The 17,041-nt window shown below is 37.7% G+C and overlaps 1 protein-coding gene across 4 annotated transcripts in view; it reads right to left on the bottom strand.

Moving 5' to 3' along the window:
• The window catches only part of LUZP2 (leucine zipper protein 2), a 502,216-nt gene extending 486,497 nt beyond the window's left edge, over nt 1-15,719 (bottom strand). Inside the window, exon 1 of one of the 4 annotated variants that reach the window (XM_045484804.1) lies at nt 15,405-15,719. In XM_045484804.1, the coding sequence (XP_045340760.1) occupies nt 15,405-15,466 (62 nt within the window). In that variant the 5' untranslated portion in view covers nt 15,467-15,719. The remainder of the gene's footprint in view (nt 1-15,404) is intronic. The other 3 variants (XM_045484803.1, XM_045484805.1, XM_045484802.1) reach the window with 3 other exon arrangements.
• Between the last annotated feature and the right edge of the window lie 1,322 nt (nt 15,720-17,041).

Genomic DNA, 17,041 nt, shown 5'->3' with positions numbered 1-17,041 from the left:
ATAAAGAAGAAGTGGTAGGCATATAAGGGATATTATTCAGCCATAAAAAAGAATGAAATCTTGCCATTTACAACAACATGGATTGAGCTAGAAAGTATAATTGTAAGCAAAATAAATCAGAGAAAGATAAATATATGATTTCACTCATATGTGGAATTTAAGAAACAAAACAAATGAGCAAAGGAAAAGAAAGAGAGACAAACCAAGAAACAGACTCTTAACTATAGAGAACAAACTGATGGTTACGGGAAAGGAGGTGGATGGGGAGATGGGTGAAATAGGTGATAGGAATTAAAGAATACACTTACTGTGATGAATAGCACACTATATATACTCCAGTATACTGGAGTTGAAATAAAAAAAAAACTATAAAAAAATTAAAAATGAACTTTTAGATTTAAGTATATTAATATACTCATTTTTATAACAGTTACAAAACATACATATATATACATATATATACTCACACATAAATTACACACACACACACACACACACACACAAACATCTATATATATACATTTATACTTGGGGGAAGGAGTTGATGAAGATAAAAGTACTTCAGACCCATGCAAGGGATAATACAACCTGCTTGCTGATGATGGAGAATCAACCACCCTGTAATTTCCTACCTGTATGCATATCTTATGTAAGAGAAATAAATGTATGTTTTGTATAAGGCATTGTAATTTGCAGTTTTCTGATACATACCAAGAAACTGAATCTTAGCTCATTAAAGTGGTAAGGTTTACAGGGATGTACTCACATTGATTTATGAAAAGTACACAGATAATAGGACCAAAACCGTGTATTAAAAAATATATATATATATATACACATACATATATATATATACACATACACATACATATATATATATATATATACACATATATACACATACACATACATATATATATATATATATATATATATATATATATATATATACACACATACATATATATATCAAATACCACATATGTACCACCTTCTTTAATCCTACTAGGCTGGTCACCTTTGCTTCATCTTCCAAAAATGAAAACTGGGAGTACTCTTAGCTACCAGACTCTGTCCTTTCCCTTCCTAGCCAACAGGCATGTTATAGACTGTATGTCTGGGTTCTCCCAAAATTCATATACTGAAACCCTAACCCTTACTGAGATGGAATCAGGAGAGGTAATTAGTTTATAAGGGTGGAGCCCTCATGATGAGATTAGTGCCCTTATAAAAAGAAATGCCCACAAACCTATGGTCAACTAATCTTTGACAAAGCAGGAGAAGAACATCCAATGGAATAAAGACAGTCTCTTCAGCAAATGGTGTTGGGAAAACTAGACAGCGACATGCAGAATAATGAACCTGGACCACTTTCTTATACCATACATAAAAATAAACTCAAAATGGATAAAAGACCTAAACGTAGGATAGGAAGCCATCAAAATCCTAGAGGAGAGGGGTGCCTGGGTGGCTCAGTCGTTTGAGCATCCAACTTCAGCTCAGGTCATGATCTTACAGTTTGTGAGTTTGAGCCCTGTGTCAGGCTCTGTGCTGACAGCTCAGAGCCTGGAGCCTGCCTCAGATTCTGTGTCTCCCTCTCTGTCTCTGCTCCTCCCCTGCTTGTGCTTTGTCTCTCTCTCTCTCAAAATAAATAAACATTAAAAAAAAAAATCCTAGAGGAGAAAGCAGGCAAAAACCTCTTTGACCTCGGCCATGGCAACTTACTACTCAACACACCTCCGAAAGCAAGGGAAACAAAAGCAAAAATGAACTCTTGGGACCTCATCAAGATAAAAAGCTTCTGCATAGCGGAGAAACACAATCTGCAAAACTAAAACGCAACCGACGGAATGGGAGAAGATATTTGCAAATGACCTATCAGTTAAAGGGTTAGTATCCAAAATCTATGAAGAACTTATCAAACTCAGCACCAAATAAATAAATAAATAAATAAATAAATAAATTAGTCCAGTGAAGAAATGGGCAAAACACATGAATAGACACTTTTCCAAAGAAGACAGATGGCTAACAGACACATGAAAAAATGCTCAACATCACTCATCATCAGGGAAATACAAATTAAAACCACAATGAGATACCACCTCACACCAGTTAGAATGGCTAAAATTAATAACTCAGGAAACAACAGATGTTGGTAAAGATGCAGAGAAAGAGGAACTCTCTTGCACTGTTGGTGGGAATGCAAACTGGTGCAGCCACTCTAGAAAACAGCATGGAGATTCCTCAAAAAGTTAAAAATAGAACTACCCTATGACTCAGCAATTGCACTACTAGGTATATATTCAAGGGATACAGGTACGCTGTTTCAAAGAGGCACATGCACCCCAATGTTTATAGCAGTGCTATCAACAATAGCTAAAGTATGGAAAGAGCCCAAATGTCCATCGATGGATGAATGGTTAAAGAAGATGTAGTATATGCCATTTGCAACAACATGGATGGAACTAGAGGGTATTTTGCAAAGCAAAGTCAGTCAGTCAGAGAAAGACAAATATCATATGACTTCACTCGTATGAGGAATTTAAGATATAAAACAGATGAACAGAAGGGAAGGGAAGCAAAAGGAATATAAAAACAGGGAGGGGGGACAAAACATAAGACTCTTAAATACACAGAACTGAGGCTTGCTGTAGAGGCTGTGGGTGGGGGATGGGCTAAATGGATAAAGGGCATTAAAGAAGACACTTGTTGGGATAAGCACTGGGTATTATACATAGCAGATGAATCACTGGAATCTACTCCTGAAAAACATTATTGTACTACATGCTAATTAACTTGGATGTAAATTAAAAATAAATAAATGAATAAATAATTTTAGAATAATAAATAAATAAGAAGCACCACGTGTGTCCTCTCGTCGTGCTCTCCATCCCGTAGGGATATAACCCATGTGACCAGAAAGCAGGTTCTCACCAGACGCTCGCTCTGCTGCTGCAAAAGTAGTACCAAAGCCACAGGTCTGGGTCTCTTACTGTCACTAGTAATGGTCTCCTCATTTTCATAAAAAGGGGTTGTTACTAATTGCTACACAGGGTGATGTGAAAATGTATGAACATGTATGAAAGTTAAAATTTAAATAGTATAAATGTGTCAGGTAGATCTTCTTCACAGGATGCCTACTCCCCTTCAAGTCGATCCTTGAGAATCCTTTTAATAGGGCACTTGAATAAAAAGAGTATACAGGGGAAATGGGTACATTCTCCAATTTTCAGGTCTATTTTCAAGGAGAAAAGTGGATATATAGGAATTACTACAATGATAAATGGAACTAAGCTAACAGCAGTGTGCTCCCAATTCCTATTTTTAAGAATATGTTTTCATAAAATTTTAAAATACCTATGTTTTATAATTAAAATTATATGTAATATGTACTATATTATAAAGCATGTTATACATATGCATATATACAGGTACATACATACCTAGACTTATATATACATACATGTATCTGTTAATGATTTTGATATGAAATCAAGTCATTTTTTCAGGTATCAATTTTGAGATGTGTCAGTCTATAAAGAGGTTGAATCTACAACAGAGATATGCTTGTGCTGTACTTTATACTTCACAGTGCCATCTTCTGACTACCCATGGAAGTGTAGTTCCAGTGAAACATCGCACTTAAACTCGTAAGGAAAATCTGACTTATTATCAGGTCAGCCTTCAAGACAGACAACGTTCAAATGATGAGACTGTTGCTTTCTCACAGCTTTAAAACAAAAGGGGATACTATTTATGAGATGGGGATATTGTGAGGGTTTGCATACAAACAGGGCACTGAATCCTGTAGCTCAGGTATCCATGTGTATAACACAAGTCCCCTTTTTGCGTTAGGTTCTCAACAGCATTGTTTCTGAGATACTTCCCAAAGCCTGACACCACGAAATTTCAGGGTTAAAACTCTTTTTGTCTGAGAATCCAGACCTTAAAGCTTAAGCCTTTTAAATCACAGGTTCAAATTCCACTTCTACCTTTTAGTAACTTTAAAGGTATTAACTTCTCTAATCCTTAATGCTCTCATCTACCAAATACCTTCATGAGGTATGGAAAAGCATTAACTAAGTTACCCTAGAGAACTGTGTAGCACAATTCTCACATGTAAACAACCTTTAACCACTGTTATAAATGTTAAAAATAAAATTATGAGTCTGAGCAGTTGAGACAGCTACCTGGGATCACACAGGTGGAAGGTGCTGCAATTAGGTCAGTCTGATTCCCACCAGCTCCACAGTGAAAATTCAAGTGCCATCTGGAGCCAGGCAATAGAACATTGTAGTTCAATGGTTTTGACTTTGGAAAACAACATCCACAAGCAAAGGCAACATCACACAAATATTATTATTTTCTTTCACGATGAAAGCAAAATACACCATACATTATTTTAGTTAGAACTTTAGTTGTGAGCTTAGGGGATACCTCAGAGCACGCTACATTTTTCTTTCCTTTTCTCACTATGTAAATCAGAAGCCACACATGAGAGGGATGCAAGCCGACACTGGCTCATTCCAGTGCTTTACATCACACGCTAGGAGGCGCTGTAGCATAGTAATTAAGAGCATGGGCTCTAGTGCTATTTGTCCTTTGAATTCAGAATCCACTTATGGGCTTATAACCTTGGGCAGGTAACCTAACCCCTAGGTGCCTTAGTTTCCACATATATAAACTGAAGGCAACATCAGGAACCACCTCACAAATTTATTATGAGGCTTAACTTGGTTTAAGGTTTTCTGTGATTGTGAGCTATTACGTATTATACCATCTTTTGATTCCTTTGTTATTCCAGAACTGAAACTGTAGAGTGGAAAAGAACTGCCACAATACGGCTAGCATAGCTGTACATTCTGCTTAATCCAGAAATGTACATGTGTGTACATGTACATGTACATTTAATGTAGCATGTGTGTGTGGGGGGGTTCAAAACCTTTTTTGTCAGGCTGAATATTACTTCTATTTCATCTGAAAAACTCTAATTTCCTGCACCAAGTAAAACACAGTAAGGATTTGCACAGCCTTATATGTAGGTCCTGGTTTTCAGTGCATCTTTGTCATAGAACTTGAAAAGATCAACACAGGACGACAGGAGATACAGTTAAAGCTTCATTCTTTTCAGAGTTTCTAAGATTTTACCTCACTCTCCAGGACATTCTAAATAGAGTGTATTCCTTGATAAATCCATGGAATACAATTTTATATCATTTAGTTTGACTATTTTCTCAGCTCTTTTCAGCCCTTTGCATTTTTTTTTTAATAAGGCAGAGAATCATTTTCATGTAACTTGACTGATACCAAGATATTCACTTATTTATATACATGTAGGGGTGCCTGGGTGGCTTAGATGGTTAAGTGTCAGACTTCAGCTCAGGTCATGATCTCGCGGTTTGTGGCTTCGAGCCCCACATCGGGCTCTGTGCTAACATCGCAGAGCCTGAAGCCTGCTTTGGATTCTGCGTCTCCCTCTCTCTCTGCCCCTCCCCCTGCTCACACTCTGTCTTTTTCTCTCAAAAATGAATAAACATAAAAAAGTTTAAATTTATATCCATGTAAAAATGGCAGGTATTTTGTGTTTTGTTTTTTGGTTTTTGGCAAAGTATCACCATATTTCCATCACCCTGATTTCAGCTGCAATGTGCACACGGCATTACTGCTGAAGATGGCAAGGTGTTTGAGACTCTGTAGTTCTCAACTAGTGGAGCAGCGCTTTCCAAGCTCTCATGTACATGGGAAGCATCTGAGGTCCAGGTTAAAACGAAAATTCCTTGGCCCCCTCCTCCTTTCCTTAGGGGATCTAATCTAGTATGTCTAGGCAGCGACCAGGAAGGTGCCTTTTTACAGGCATCCCAGGGTACTCTAATTTAGGTACACTAAGGGGTATACTTTGAGAAACATTGATCTGAAGACATGTTTTTATTATTATTTAGAGACAGAGTACATGAACTCTGGGGAGTTAGAACTCCCCAGAACTTGGGGAGGGTTAGAGGGGGCAAGGGAGAGAGCAAGAGCAAGAGAGAGTCTTCAGGAGGCTCCACATTCAGCACTGAACCCAAGAGTGGAGCTCGATCCCACCAACCTGGAATGATGACCCAAGCAGAAATCGAGTCAGATGTTCAACTGACTGAGCCACTAAGGTGCCTGAAGACATGTTTTCTACATGGGAATAGGAATGTTAGCTGGCAAACTTCTGTGTTTATTATAAAGGCTTCAATTTGGTCTTCAAACTAATGAATTTCTTGGGCTGATTTAAGAATTGATTTCTTAATATCAGATCATTTGTATCTTTTAATTTTTAATATATTCTAATTGAGGTATATCGGGTACATGGCATATCAGTTTCAGGTGTAATTTTAAGAATATTTTTAATGTAGCCTGTCCTACTTCATGAAAACAGTTATTTGTCAAAATGGTTTAGTTTGGCATTCCTATTTGTATATCACATATTATTTTTCTTCATTGTGTATTTATACAGAAATTGAATTCTATGGCAGTGCTATAAATTCATTCATAAAGCAATTCTCAGAATGAAAGGGTTAGAATCTAACCACTTTCTAGCTGGGAGAATGTAGGTTAATCATTTAATGTGTCTTAAACTCAGCCTCCCTCCTGATAAAGGTATATAAGTAAAATCAGTTGCAAGGAAGGGTTAAGTAACAAAGTAAGCACCTAGAACACTGCCAGGGAATTAATTAGTTATTGGCTGAAACTGTAACTTACATGTTGTATAAAATTACCAATTGAAATAAAGATACATACTACTACAAAAAGGATTTGATGCTTTTCAATATTTTTCTAAATTGTAGTGTCAGAAAAAGTGTGCCCCCATTTTCATATGAACTTATCTGTAGAATGAGCTCACATTTCACTTTGTGGCATCTGAAGAGAAAAGCTACATGCTCTCAACAATATAAAGCTTCCTCAACCATATTTGCTTCTTGCCAATACGTCACTTCAATTTCTCATGCATTGTCTTTTCTTTTACAATTCAGAATCTTTTTTTTTTTTTTTGCCCCCTTCCCTGCCCAATGCTAATGGCTTAGTTTACTGCAAAGACAACCAATGAATGACTGTAAGCATTAGAGAAGAGCATTTAAAAAACAGTAACAAACAAACAAAAACAATGAAAACAGGAAGGCTTACATGATAGAGGACTTTCTTGTTCACTCCTACCATCTTTGTCCATGCATACCACATTCAGAGTCTTAGTATGCTAAGTTTCTTGTTTCCCTTTTCCATTCCAGCCCCTTCACCATTCCGCAGAGGTCAGGAGCAACCTTACCCACCCCATGTGAGAACACTGAATTATTAGAATCCAGAGCCCTCAATTTGTCAAAAAGGCTTGTTGCTGTTATGTTGTCCTAGTTTAAGATAGATCTCTTTGGTTCCATCATCCTCAGGTAAACTTGAAACATGAACTTCCTTTAAAGGCATTATTATGGTAATATAATTTAATAACTGTATTTAATGTTTAACTATTAGCAACATAATTTGGAGCTTTCAGACCCCAAATAGAACCTAGGACAGGTCATACTGGTTTCCCTTATTTTTTTCTTGAGGATGTTACAGGTGTTTAAATCAGTGTTGCTAACTGAGATTGGTTATAGGACAATCCAGAATTGGCTTTTACTTTGGCCTCAAATCATCCTCATGAACTCCTAAGGAAAATAAAGTTTCCATTAAGTTTTATCATCTGTGATAAGGGAACATGGGGTTGAACTCTAAAATCTCTTCACCAATACCTCTGTCTTGCACACACCAGCATCAGGTGTGTATTTATTAGGGACCGCTCTTTCTGAAATGAAAGTACACTCTGGTAGGGTAAAATTCCTCTAATCCCCTTCAGTTAGATAAGACTGAAAATATATTGAATTTCTCTGTTCTAGACACTATTCTTTATACACATTATCTTATTAAATACTCTTAAATCAGAGGAGCATTATTATCACCTTTTTTACTGATAGGAAAATGTGGCTAAGAGTTGTTAATTGACATTAAGTCAAGTAGCTAGTGGGGCTATTCCAAAGTCTGTTTGAGTTCACATTCTTTGGATTTAACCCATATGACAGGGCAAATACTTCTTGTAAACCTTGCTCACTAAGTGCTTCTGCTCAGAGTATTTTGAATATTAGTTGGAAGGACAGGAAATTAGAAACCCTAATAATCCTCTGGAGAATAGGCTGGAGGAAGTCACATCTTCTATAAGGATAGGAGATGAAGGCTGGTCCAGAATCTGCAATAGCTCCTAGCAATGCCTTAGCTCAGATGCAAGGACAATTTTGGAGGGCAGCAAGTCATTGCATGTTCTTGTTCCATTTTTCCCCCAAGGATTAATCACTGGGCTCAATTCCTCCCTGCCTACCCCCAGCAAAATCTTAGGAAATAAATGTTTTTCATGTTTTGGCTATACAAATCAATTCGTTTAAGGAATTTATTTTGAATTTTGATAAAATAATTAAATGTCGGTTGCTTGAGGTGTCCAATATAAAATCAACACCCTAAATTGTACTCTCTATCGATACTAATAGCTAACATGTCTTAGGATCTCTTAAGACTACGGAACACAGCTATACAGCTATATGCACTGAAATAGCACTTAAGTACATTTTCTTTAATCCTAAATGCCCTAAATGACAGACAGTATTTTTCTCCATTTTATAGATGAGAAATTAAAGTCTGAATGGTTAAGAAACCTATCCAAAGACAAATATGTATGTCTGACCCTAAAAATGCTATATAAGTTGCTCACTGGCTATGATGAAAATGTAGAGACAGATAACACCAGATGGAGTGTTAAAGCTCACCATAAATTTCCATGCGAACATATCTGGGAACTATTCATTGTAGGATAGTTGAGTATGTTTCCCATTGAACAATACCACAGAGTTACAGCATAGGTTTGATAGGTAAGGAATATAAAAGCAAATGCCTAGCTAGGAACTACGTTTATTGGAACTAGATTCAATGAAAAGATCCCAAAGACATCAACAATATCACCTTCACAATAGAACGGAAAAATCAACAGGAACTATTAGACGTGTATTGCTTGAGAAGTAAACTGTGTACCAAGGTGAGAACTCATTAATGACTACTCTGGGTTTTGAAAATGACCTGGATCTCTTTTTAAGCCATCTCACTCTTCAAAAAACAACTGAATATAGGCAAACAACTCCCCATTGCTGTAATTTCCTTTGACTAAAGCCTGTTGTTCCACCATGAGTATACGTGCTTAGAGAATTTGTTTTAGAGTAACTTCACAATAACTACAATAGTTCTAGATAATATTGTAGGGACCAACTATACAAATATAGCTTGATTACTGGGTATTGGGGTAAATGTTGGATCCTTGTTCTGGTTTCCTTCTGCAGCCTTAGAGGAGTCTGTCACTTTGGACCTCAGTTTTCTCATCTCTAAAGTGAAGGGCTTTAGAATAGAACACAACCTTATATTCACAGTATGTTTCCCAATAACAAACTCTTTAAAGTACACTCAAAGAGATTAAAACACTCGAAAGCAACACCAAACAAGTCAGACATAATTGCAATGCAATCACTACCTATGGTATAATGACGCCTCCCAGTGTTTATGAAAGCATTCTCAGAGCACGCTGTTTACTTGGTTGACCTTCAGATTGCATCTGAATGTGATAGTTTAGATTTTTTGCTTCCTATAATTATGAAGCAAAGTTCATAGACATCCCAGTAAACGTGTGTCCTTTCTTTGATGCAGATTTAACAATAATCTATGCCTTATTATCTCCCCACAGCAGCAAATCATACCCTTTTCCAGGATTCACTAGATTAATAGACATCACACATTCACAAACACACAATAATCTATGGCAAAAAAATGTTTTTTTTCATTTAGTGGTCAGAATTTCTTGGCAAAACTATGAAAACTTTATGATGAAATATGTGCAAACTAGTTGAAACTAGATGGTCTCTAAAGTCATTTTCAAAAAGCTTAGGGAATAACTCATGTGATGACTCTTAAGACATAGTTGTGTTTCTTCTGTATCACTGGTTTTCAAATTGTTCTCAGTAGAAAAAAATCTGTTATATATTTAGAAAAATTAAGAGAAGAAACTGTATTTCATAGATTGTCAACAGATTATGAAATCAATTGAAAAGTAGAAAATAAAGTGGTTTAACCTTTTACATCAATCCTTCTTATGTAGTTTCAAAGCGTCTTTTTATTGATGCTCATGGCTTTGATTTGATATGATGGATGTGCTATATATACAACTAAATTTTAAACAGATATACAAGTAACTAAATATGTACTTTTTTGCTAAAACATATTCTATACGATAAATTACAAACTACAGCTTTTCATGGTGTTTGCCAAAGTGCGCTGCACCATCCAGGCACTTTGCCACCAAAACACTTTTGAAAGAAGCAGCCTAGTAACGAGGTAATCCTCATTACTTCTGCTACTGCTTCTCTCTTCTTTGCCAATATTTTCCTACTTTTAAATGAGGACTGTGACTCTTGTTCATATTCTGTCATTCAATTGACTTGTATCCAAGTTTTCATTTATTTTGATATGTCCTGATCAATCATAGATACAAAAAGTTTGTGAAAATAATTAAAACATAGTATTACCTACACAGCCTAGTCCCTGTTGATCACTTACCCTGTTCTAAGAAATATTGGCCAATTCTTCTAAATAAACTCATTCAGTCCTTACTGCTCAGGTAGTTTCTATAAGTAGTCCTATTTTCTACATGAGATAACTAGATAGAGAGGTAAGAAATTTACCTAACATCACACAGTTAGCAAGTGCTGCAGGATACTCAAGTTTTAAAATTAAAATATATTACTTCCCTCACTGTCTTCAAAATGGAAGTTACTTCTGATACTCCTCCACTATCATTATTCACTCTCTTCTCTATTTGTATCTAGAACTTCAAAATGCTTGTTGTTATTTATCCAATTTGGTCTTACCCGTAACAATTTCTGTGCATGACTGGGTTAGGAGGACACGCATCTGGAACTAAATATCTTATTGTCCTGATGCCATATGCAATGACTGGCACACTGCAGACACACTTTTAATGTGTGCTAATGAAAACATCAAAGACATCTGAAGGTTATGAAGTTCAAATGGACTTGTTTGCTTTTCCAGAGAAGAAAACTCAGTATTAAATATGTTTAATCAGGCTAAATGATTTAGCCCTATTCCTTAAAGGGATTTCCTGTAGAAGTCAGTCAAAACAGGCTCGTGAGCACCCATACCACACACTTGCGAAAACACTGTATTGTTAGAACCACATACCCCTCAGTGGTTTCAATGATTTTTGCTTCCTGGTAGGTAGGTCATATTCCTCCTTTTGAATCACATGGAGTTTGGTCTGGGACAATTGTGGTCATATCTAAATGTTGGAGGGGTCACTTATTAGTCATGAGGGAAATAAATTTAATCCATAAAGAAATCCCCTAATAAGTAATTTTAAAAATTGCTATTGGAAATAGGCAACTAGGGTCCAGAATTAAAATTTGAAAAGTCAGAAACATTTGCTTGTTAATACTGTCTTAGCCTAGAAAAGACCTGTCTCCAATTCGATCACACAGAAGTGTGTAATTCTTATCACAAAGGAATGTACGTAGGGTCATATAAAGGTATGTGTGGCGAGACTCACTCTGTGTAGGCCTTGGGAGAATAAACCCACATTATTTCATATCAACTTGGGGGAGGCTCAAGGAAGACTGCAAAAATTTATTTGCTTAAGTTGTTTGTTGTTGTTTTTTTTTTTAAGCTGCTTATTGTGTTTTAATTGTGATTCTAGTCTTTGTCCTATACATCAACTTGATTCTGAGGTTAGATTTAGGTACAGAGCAAATAAGAGCCTGGAGCATCTTCAATATACAGTATCATCTAAAAATAGATTCCAGAGTAAACATGTGGTGTGACTGCTGATCAGAGGGCCCAGGAGAGACCTCTAAGGTGACTCCTATTGTGAGGACTATAAGCGACCATCTGCTTAAAGTTCTTGTTTGATGGAAAACCACCAGAAGTCAGTAGACCTTCACTTCTCCCCTGCCATGTTTCTCTCCCCATTAAGTCATTTAAAACTCAATAAACCAAAGGCATCAAGAGTAGAATCACAGCATAAAGGAACAGAGGTTCAGCAGACTAAAGCACAAGCCTTCCCCAGCACTCCATGGGTCCCTTTTCACCAAGAACTTCTAAAGATTTTTTTCACCCTACTCTTCAATACCTATACTACCTCTTTCTGAAGTGAATTGCTGGATGCCTTGGAATAGCAATTTAATACTTCTACAGAACGAAGCTATTTAAAAAGTACACTCATTCTACTCTAAAGCTATTAAACCAATATATGTTTGCTTTCTTTGACCACATTTATTTGTGCACAGGTTAAATGGGTTTCTGCATTAGCTTCATTATTCATAACATTAACTTGCTGTTTTGAATTTACATGAACTTTATAAACAGGAGAGACAATGTACAGAAAATTAAATGGCTCTTTTTAACTCTATGGGGCTTACCAGTGAAACAGAGGACAATTCTTGGTTGTTGTTCATGGCGAACATTTAACTTTTTTTCAGGACAAATAAAGTAACTCACTTTACTTGAGGGGCATCAGTGTTGTTCACTATGGTGAAAATTATGGCATTTTGAGGCTTTAGCATCGAAAGTTGTTATAAAGATGTAAAGATGAAAAGCAAACAAAAACAGCTATCCAAAAATTCCTATTTAAAAGGTGAAATCGTTTTAGGGTTTTCATCCTTGTGGAGAGAAACTATTATATAATAATGATCTTTCTCTACTTGCAGCATGTGTTTTACTGAACACATCCCTTTACTATAAAGCAACTGAACTTTAGGCCTCTTGGAAATATAATAGTATGGTATTAAAGAGCTTTGCCCAGAGAAAGAGATGTTGAAACAAATACATGGGTCTGTTTCTTTTGCGTGAAGAGCCACAGATCCACATTCGTCACACTTTGAAAAGATTTGACAATAAAAGTGATAACATCCAAAGGCTATATAAGAATATCTAGCAACTGCCATCCTGTGCTAATGCTTTCAACATAACCTAAGCATGTGAAACGCCACTTGCTTCACATACAAGACCACTGACTAAGAAACTAACAAGTCTTTGGCTAGAAAGCCCACTGCCCCAGGTGCTCATGGCTGAGCTACAATTTTTCTCAGCAGGACAATAAACTCACCTCCACTAATGCAACTGTTCTTACAAACCTGTTTAGTTTAGGTTCTAACCTGCACGTTAACCATTGCCTACAAGAACCCTTAAATATTACAAAGAGAATGGCCTTCTGATAGAAACCACTAAAACATAATCTCTTCTTGCAAAATGACATATTGATAGTACCATATTCACTGTCAAATCTGCTGTCACAAAGTAATCTGAGTATCCAATAAAATAAATTTCTACACAACAATCACAACAAGACAGGTCACTGGTTATAAAAAGTTTCACTTTTTTTAACCCCAGCTTGCTCTTTCTGTTGAGTTTGCAAGAAGGAAAATTTAAAGACCTGACATAGGTTTTACATAAAAAACACTGCAGAAGTTTCATATCTAAAGTAAACTAGGAATGACTAATTTCAATTTCTGTTGTAATAAATGTTGATTATTTTAAAATTTTATTCTAATAAAAATTAACCATTCCATCAAAAGAAAGATAATGGCTCTCTGTATTATGTAACCAACACTAAAACTTCAGAAGCTAGAGACTATACAGCTTCCTGACTCACTTAAATTATGGCATCCTTAAAAAGCAAATGTACTTTTGGAACACTAGGGGTTTTCAATGTCTTTAAAAATCATTGTGGGCAGGGTTTCTATTGTTTAAATATTTATTATTTTATGCATATGATGACAGGCATCTAGTTGAGTGTCCAACTTTGAGAATTTCCCTTTTCTAGAAATTACAATTATTAAACTACAACACAAGAGTTCAGTGTAAGTGGCAAGACGCTTAAAAAAAATAACTGATGTACAATTTGCACTGAGTCATTTAAAGCTAACCACAAATATTAAAATGGGTTCTGTAATTGGAGCAAGTTACTGTAATTCCGGGAAGCAAAGTGATTTTAAAACCATCTGCATTTTGTGTACTGAAGTGACAAACAACCTTTAGAGAAAAGAAATATATATATATATATATATATATACACACCTCATATTCTATTTTATTGTGGGAAAGTCACCTGGCTTTGTCTGCAAGGAAAGACTAAGTTCATCAGTGATTAAGGCTAAATCAAACAGTCTTCATTCTAAAAGGAAAGTCTGGTTACAAGAACCTGAAAGAGGATGTATAAATTAGAAATGGAATCCAGAATTTTACTGCCTCATTTTTATAGATAATGAGTTTTTCATTCTTAATTTCAGAATTTGATATTACCCTGTTTCCCTTCTTCGTTTTCCGTTAGATGAACAATCAGATAATGTTTCCATTCACATAGATTTGAAACGAAGCTCTTGCTGTGAGGGTTATTTTATTTTCTAGTAGCCAAGGGAAAGAGGTTGCTGCCAATATGATGTTAAGAGCATACAGAATAAAGGCTCAGTCCCGGGCAATGAAACAGACCACCTTTGTGCTTCTCTTGAGGAAGAAGAATGCAAGCCCATCACCAACTTTGGGACTTGATCAACAGTGGGGAGTCACAAAACTCTTTTCAACCATTGCATTTTAAACCTCCACTAAAAATAGCTTCTCTGTGCTGGGGCTTAAAGTCCCATCAGTGGCCAGTGATGAAGTACAGTACTTAATTGTTTCTGACTAGGGTCTCTGCATCAGCACACTGAGAGTGCCTTCTAACTTTTAATCGCCTTGTGTGTTCTCTAATTAGACCTGTTCACAGGACAGCCACATGAAAATGCCTACCACTAAGCTTCCTCAAGACCTTAAAACAGGCCATTTCATGAGTCCAGGAACTTTTGTACAAGGTTTACTATCTTCCAGGATTATTCTCCTACCTTAAAATCAGACACACTTGAAGGAGGTAAGTACGCTCTGTGGCTATTAAGTCAGCTCTAATATAAATACACTGCCTGGTGACAATTTCCTCCTTGTCTCTCCATTTCCTTAATTTTGGTATTACCGCCTGTTATCTGTTTGCTCCTACTAGGGCTGGAGGGAAACGTATTTTCTTTGAAAGGGAAAGCTCTTGGTTCCCTTGCCGGTAAGAACACAGACTTTCTCTAAGGACTAGGATAACTAGAAAAGGGCTCTATTCTCCCGGAAGGATCTGAGAGCCCGAACCACAGAGATATCCTTTAACTTAGGCGGGAGGTGCAAAGAGCTGAAGTGCCTGTCCTTGGCCCTGACAGGTGACCTGCGGTAGGACCAACTTACCCCTGCCCACAGCGCCTGTTGGCTCAGGTCACTCACGCTCCTGGACTCACCTGGTGCTGAGGACCAGCGCTGGCAGGAGAGGCAGCAAGTAGTGCGCTGGGCTGAATTTCATGCTGTCGCCTGCCGGGGTCCTCCTTCCCTCGCTGCCTTTGCTCTCCCTCCTCCTCCGGGTCCTGTCGCTCCTCGGTGCCCGGCTCTGTCCCCGGCAGCGCTGAGCCCTCTCCAGCAGCGGATGGAAGGAAACGGACAAACGGACGGACGCCTCGTGAAGGCAGGCACTGAGAGAGCGGGGAGTATCTTCGGCAGTGATGTCACCAGCGAGGCGAGCCCTGCCCGGGATTGTTCGGCACGCGGCTGCTCCCGAGCCTGGAGGGCGCGTTGTCACTCGCGCTGGAGGCGGCGCGGGGAGAGGGAGGGGTTCCCAGCGATGGCCCGGCGCTCGGGTCTACGGGCTGCGCTCCCCGCTCCCCGGACTGCACACCCTCCTGGGGTTGACCATTTATTCCCCTTCCCTTGAGGACGGGGAAAGGGAGGGAGGGGAAGGGCGGAGCAGGGGTGGGGGGCGAGGAGAGAAATCTAACCTTCCAGTAATTGAACCTGAGGACTCGGCAGGATGTGAGGCAGAATTCACTGGGAAAGACCATCACGCTCAGACTCGAAAGCAGGTGTCCCTCACCTGATTACACAGTGTTTGGAAAAACGTCGCTCTGAAGAGTGTTTAAAATATTCTAATTAGAATTGCATAATGATTAGCCTGATGCAGACTGAAGAGAAGCAGAAGTGAGCAGTGTCCAGAAACGCACCCTGAGCCCATAATGTCACTGCCAGCTTCTTTGGCCGCAAACGTGGATATAAATATAAAGAGGTTTCGGGACAGTTAGGACGTCTGCTGCTTCTGGTTTTGAAGATTTCTGACCTTCCTCCAATTTCAGTCTGTCCCCTTGTACCAGCAGCTGACAGTGGGGTTGGAGTTGGTGGCCCAAATTCACTCACCTGAAGGGGTCCTTTCCTTCAGGTGAGGACACATAACTAATATTCATCAAAATGCTAACAGTAATTAACTCAAAGTGGCGGTATCAGAAGACAGAAGACTCTTGTCATTTTTTAAATATATTTTTCATATTTTCTATAATAAACATCTGATATTAAGCTTTATTTTGGAAAATGAGAAAAATTTTAGAAGCTAATACAAAATAATATTTCTGTAAAAGCAATTCTGAAAAAAAAAACCCAGCCAACTTCAACTGAGATGCTCACTCTAGGGTCCTTAAAACATGGTTTATTTTTGATATTCCAACAGTATTTCTTGGTTGAATGTTTATAAGTACTTCTTTATACATTAACACATTTGATCTTCACCAGAGACATCCTAGAGAAATATAAATTAATATTGTCCCTATTATAGAAATGAGGTAACTGAAGACCAGTAATACCTAGGCTGGATATTTTTTTTTCTTTTTAACAAAGAATTTCATTGTCTTAAATCTTAAGCAAACCCTACTGTTGCCTGGAACATTACACCTGGTACAAGTAGTCCAGTGATTAACACAAAGCTGATGTTCAGTAACGGCTAGAGTGCACCAAAGACCCCATGGGGCAAAGGTCAGGTGGTCAACTGCAATTCCTATCCAGAGCGTTCAGCTCACATTCCATTCTTTCAGGGGCAAGACACTTAGAGTAAAATTTA

The sequence above is a fragment of the Leopardus geoffroyi genome, chromosome D1 (genome assembly GCF_018350155.1).
Source record: "Leopardus geoffroyi isolate Oge1 chromosome D1, O.geoffroyi_Oge1_pat1.0, whole genome shotgun sequence".
In the NCBI taxonomy this organism is placed as follows: Eukaryota; Metazoa; Chordata; class Mammalia; order Carnivora; family Felidae; genus Leopardus; species Leopardus geoffroyi.
This window is presented reverse-complemented; position numbering and strand designations above follow the sequence as displayed.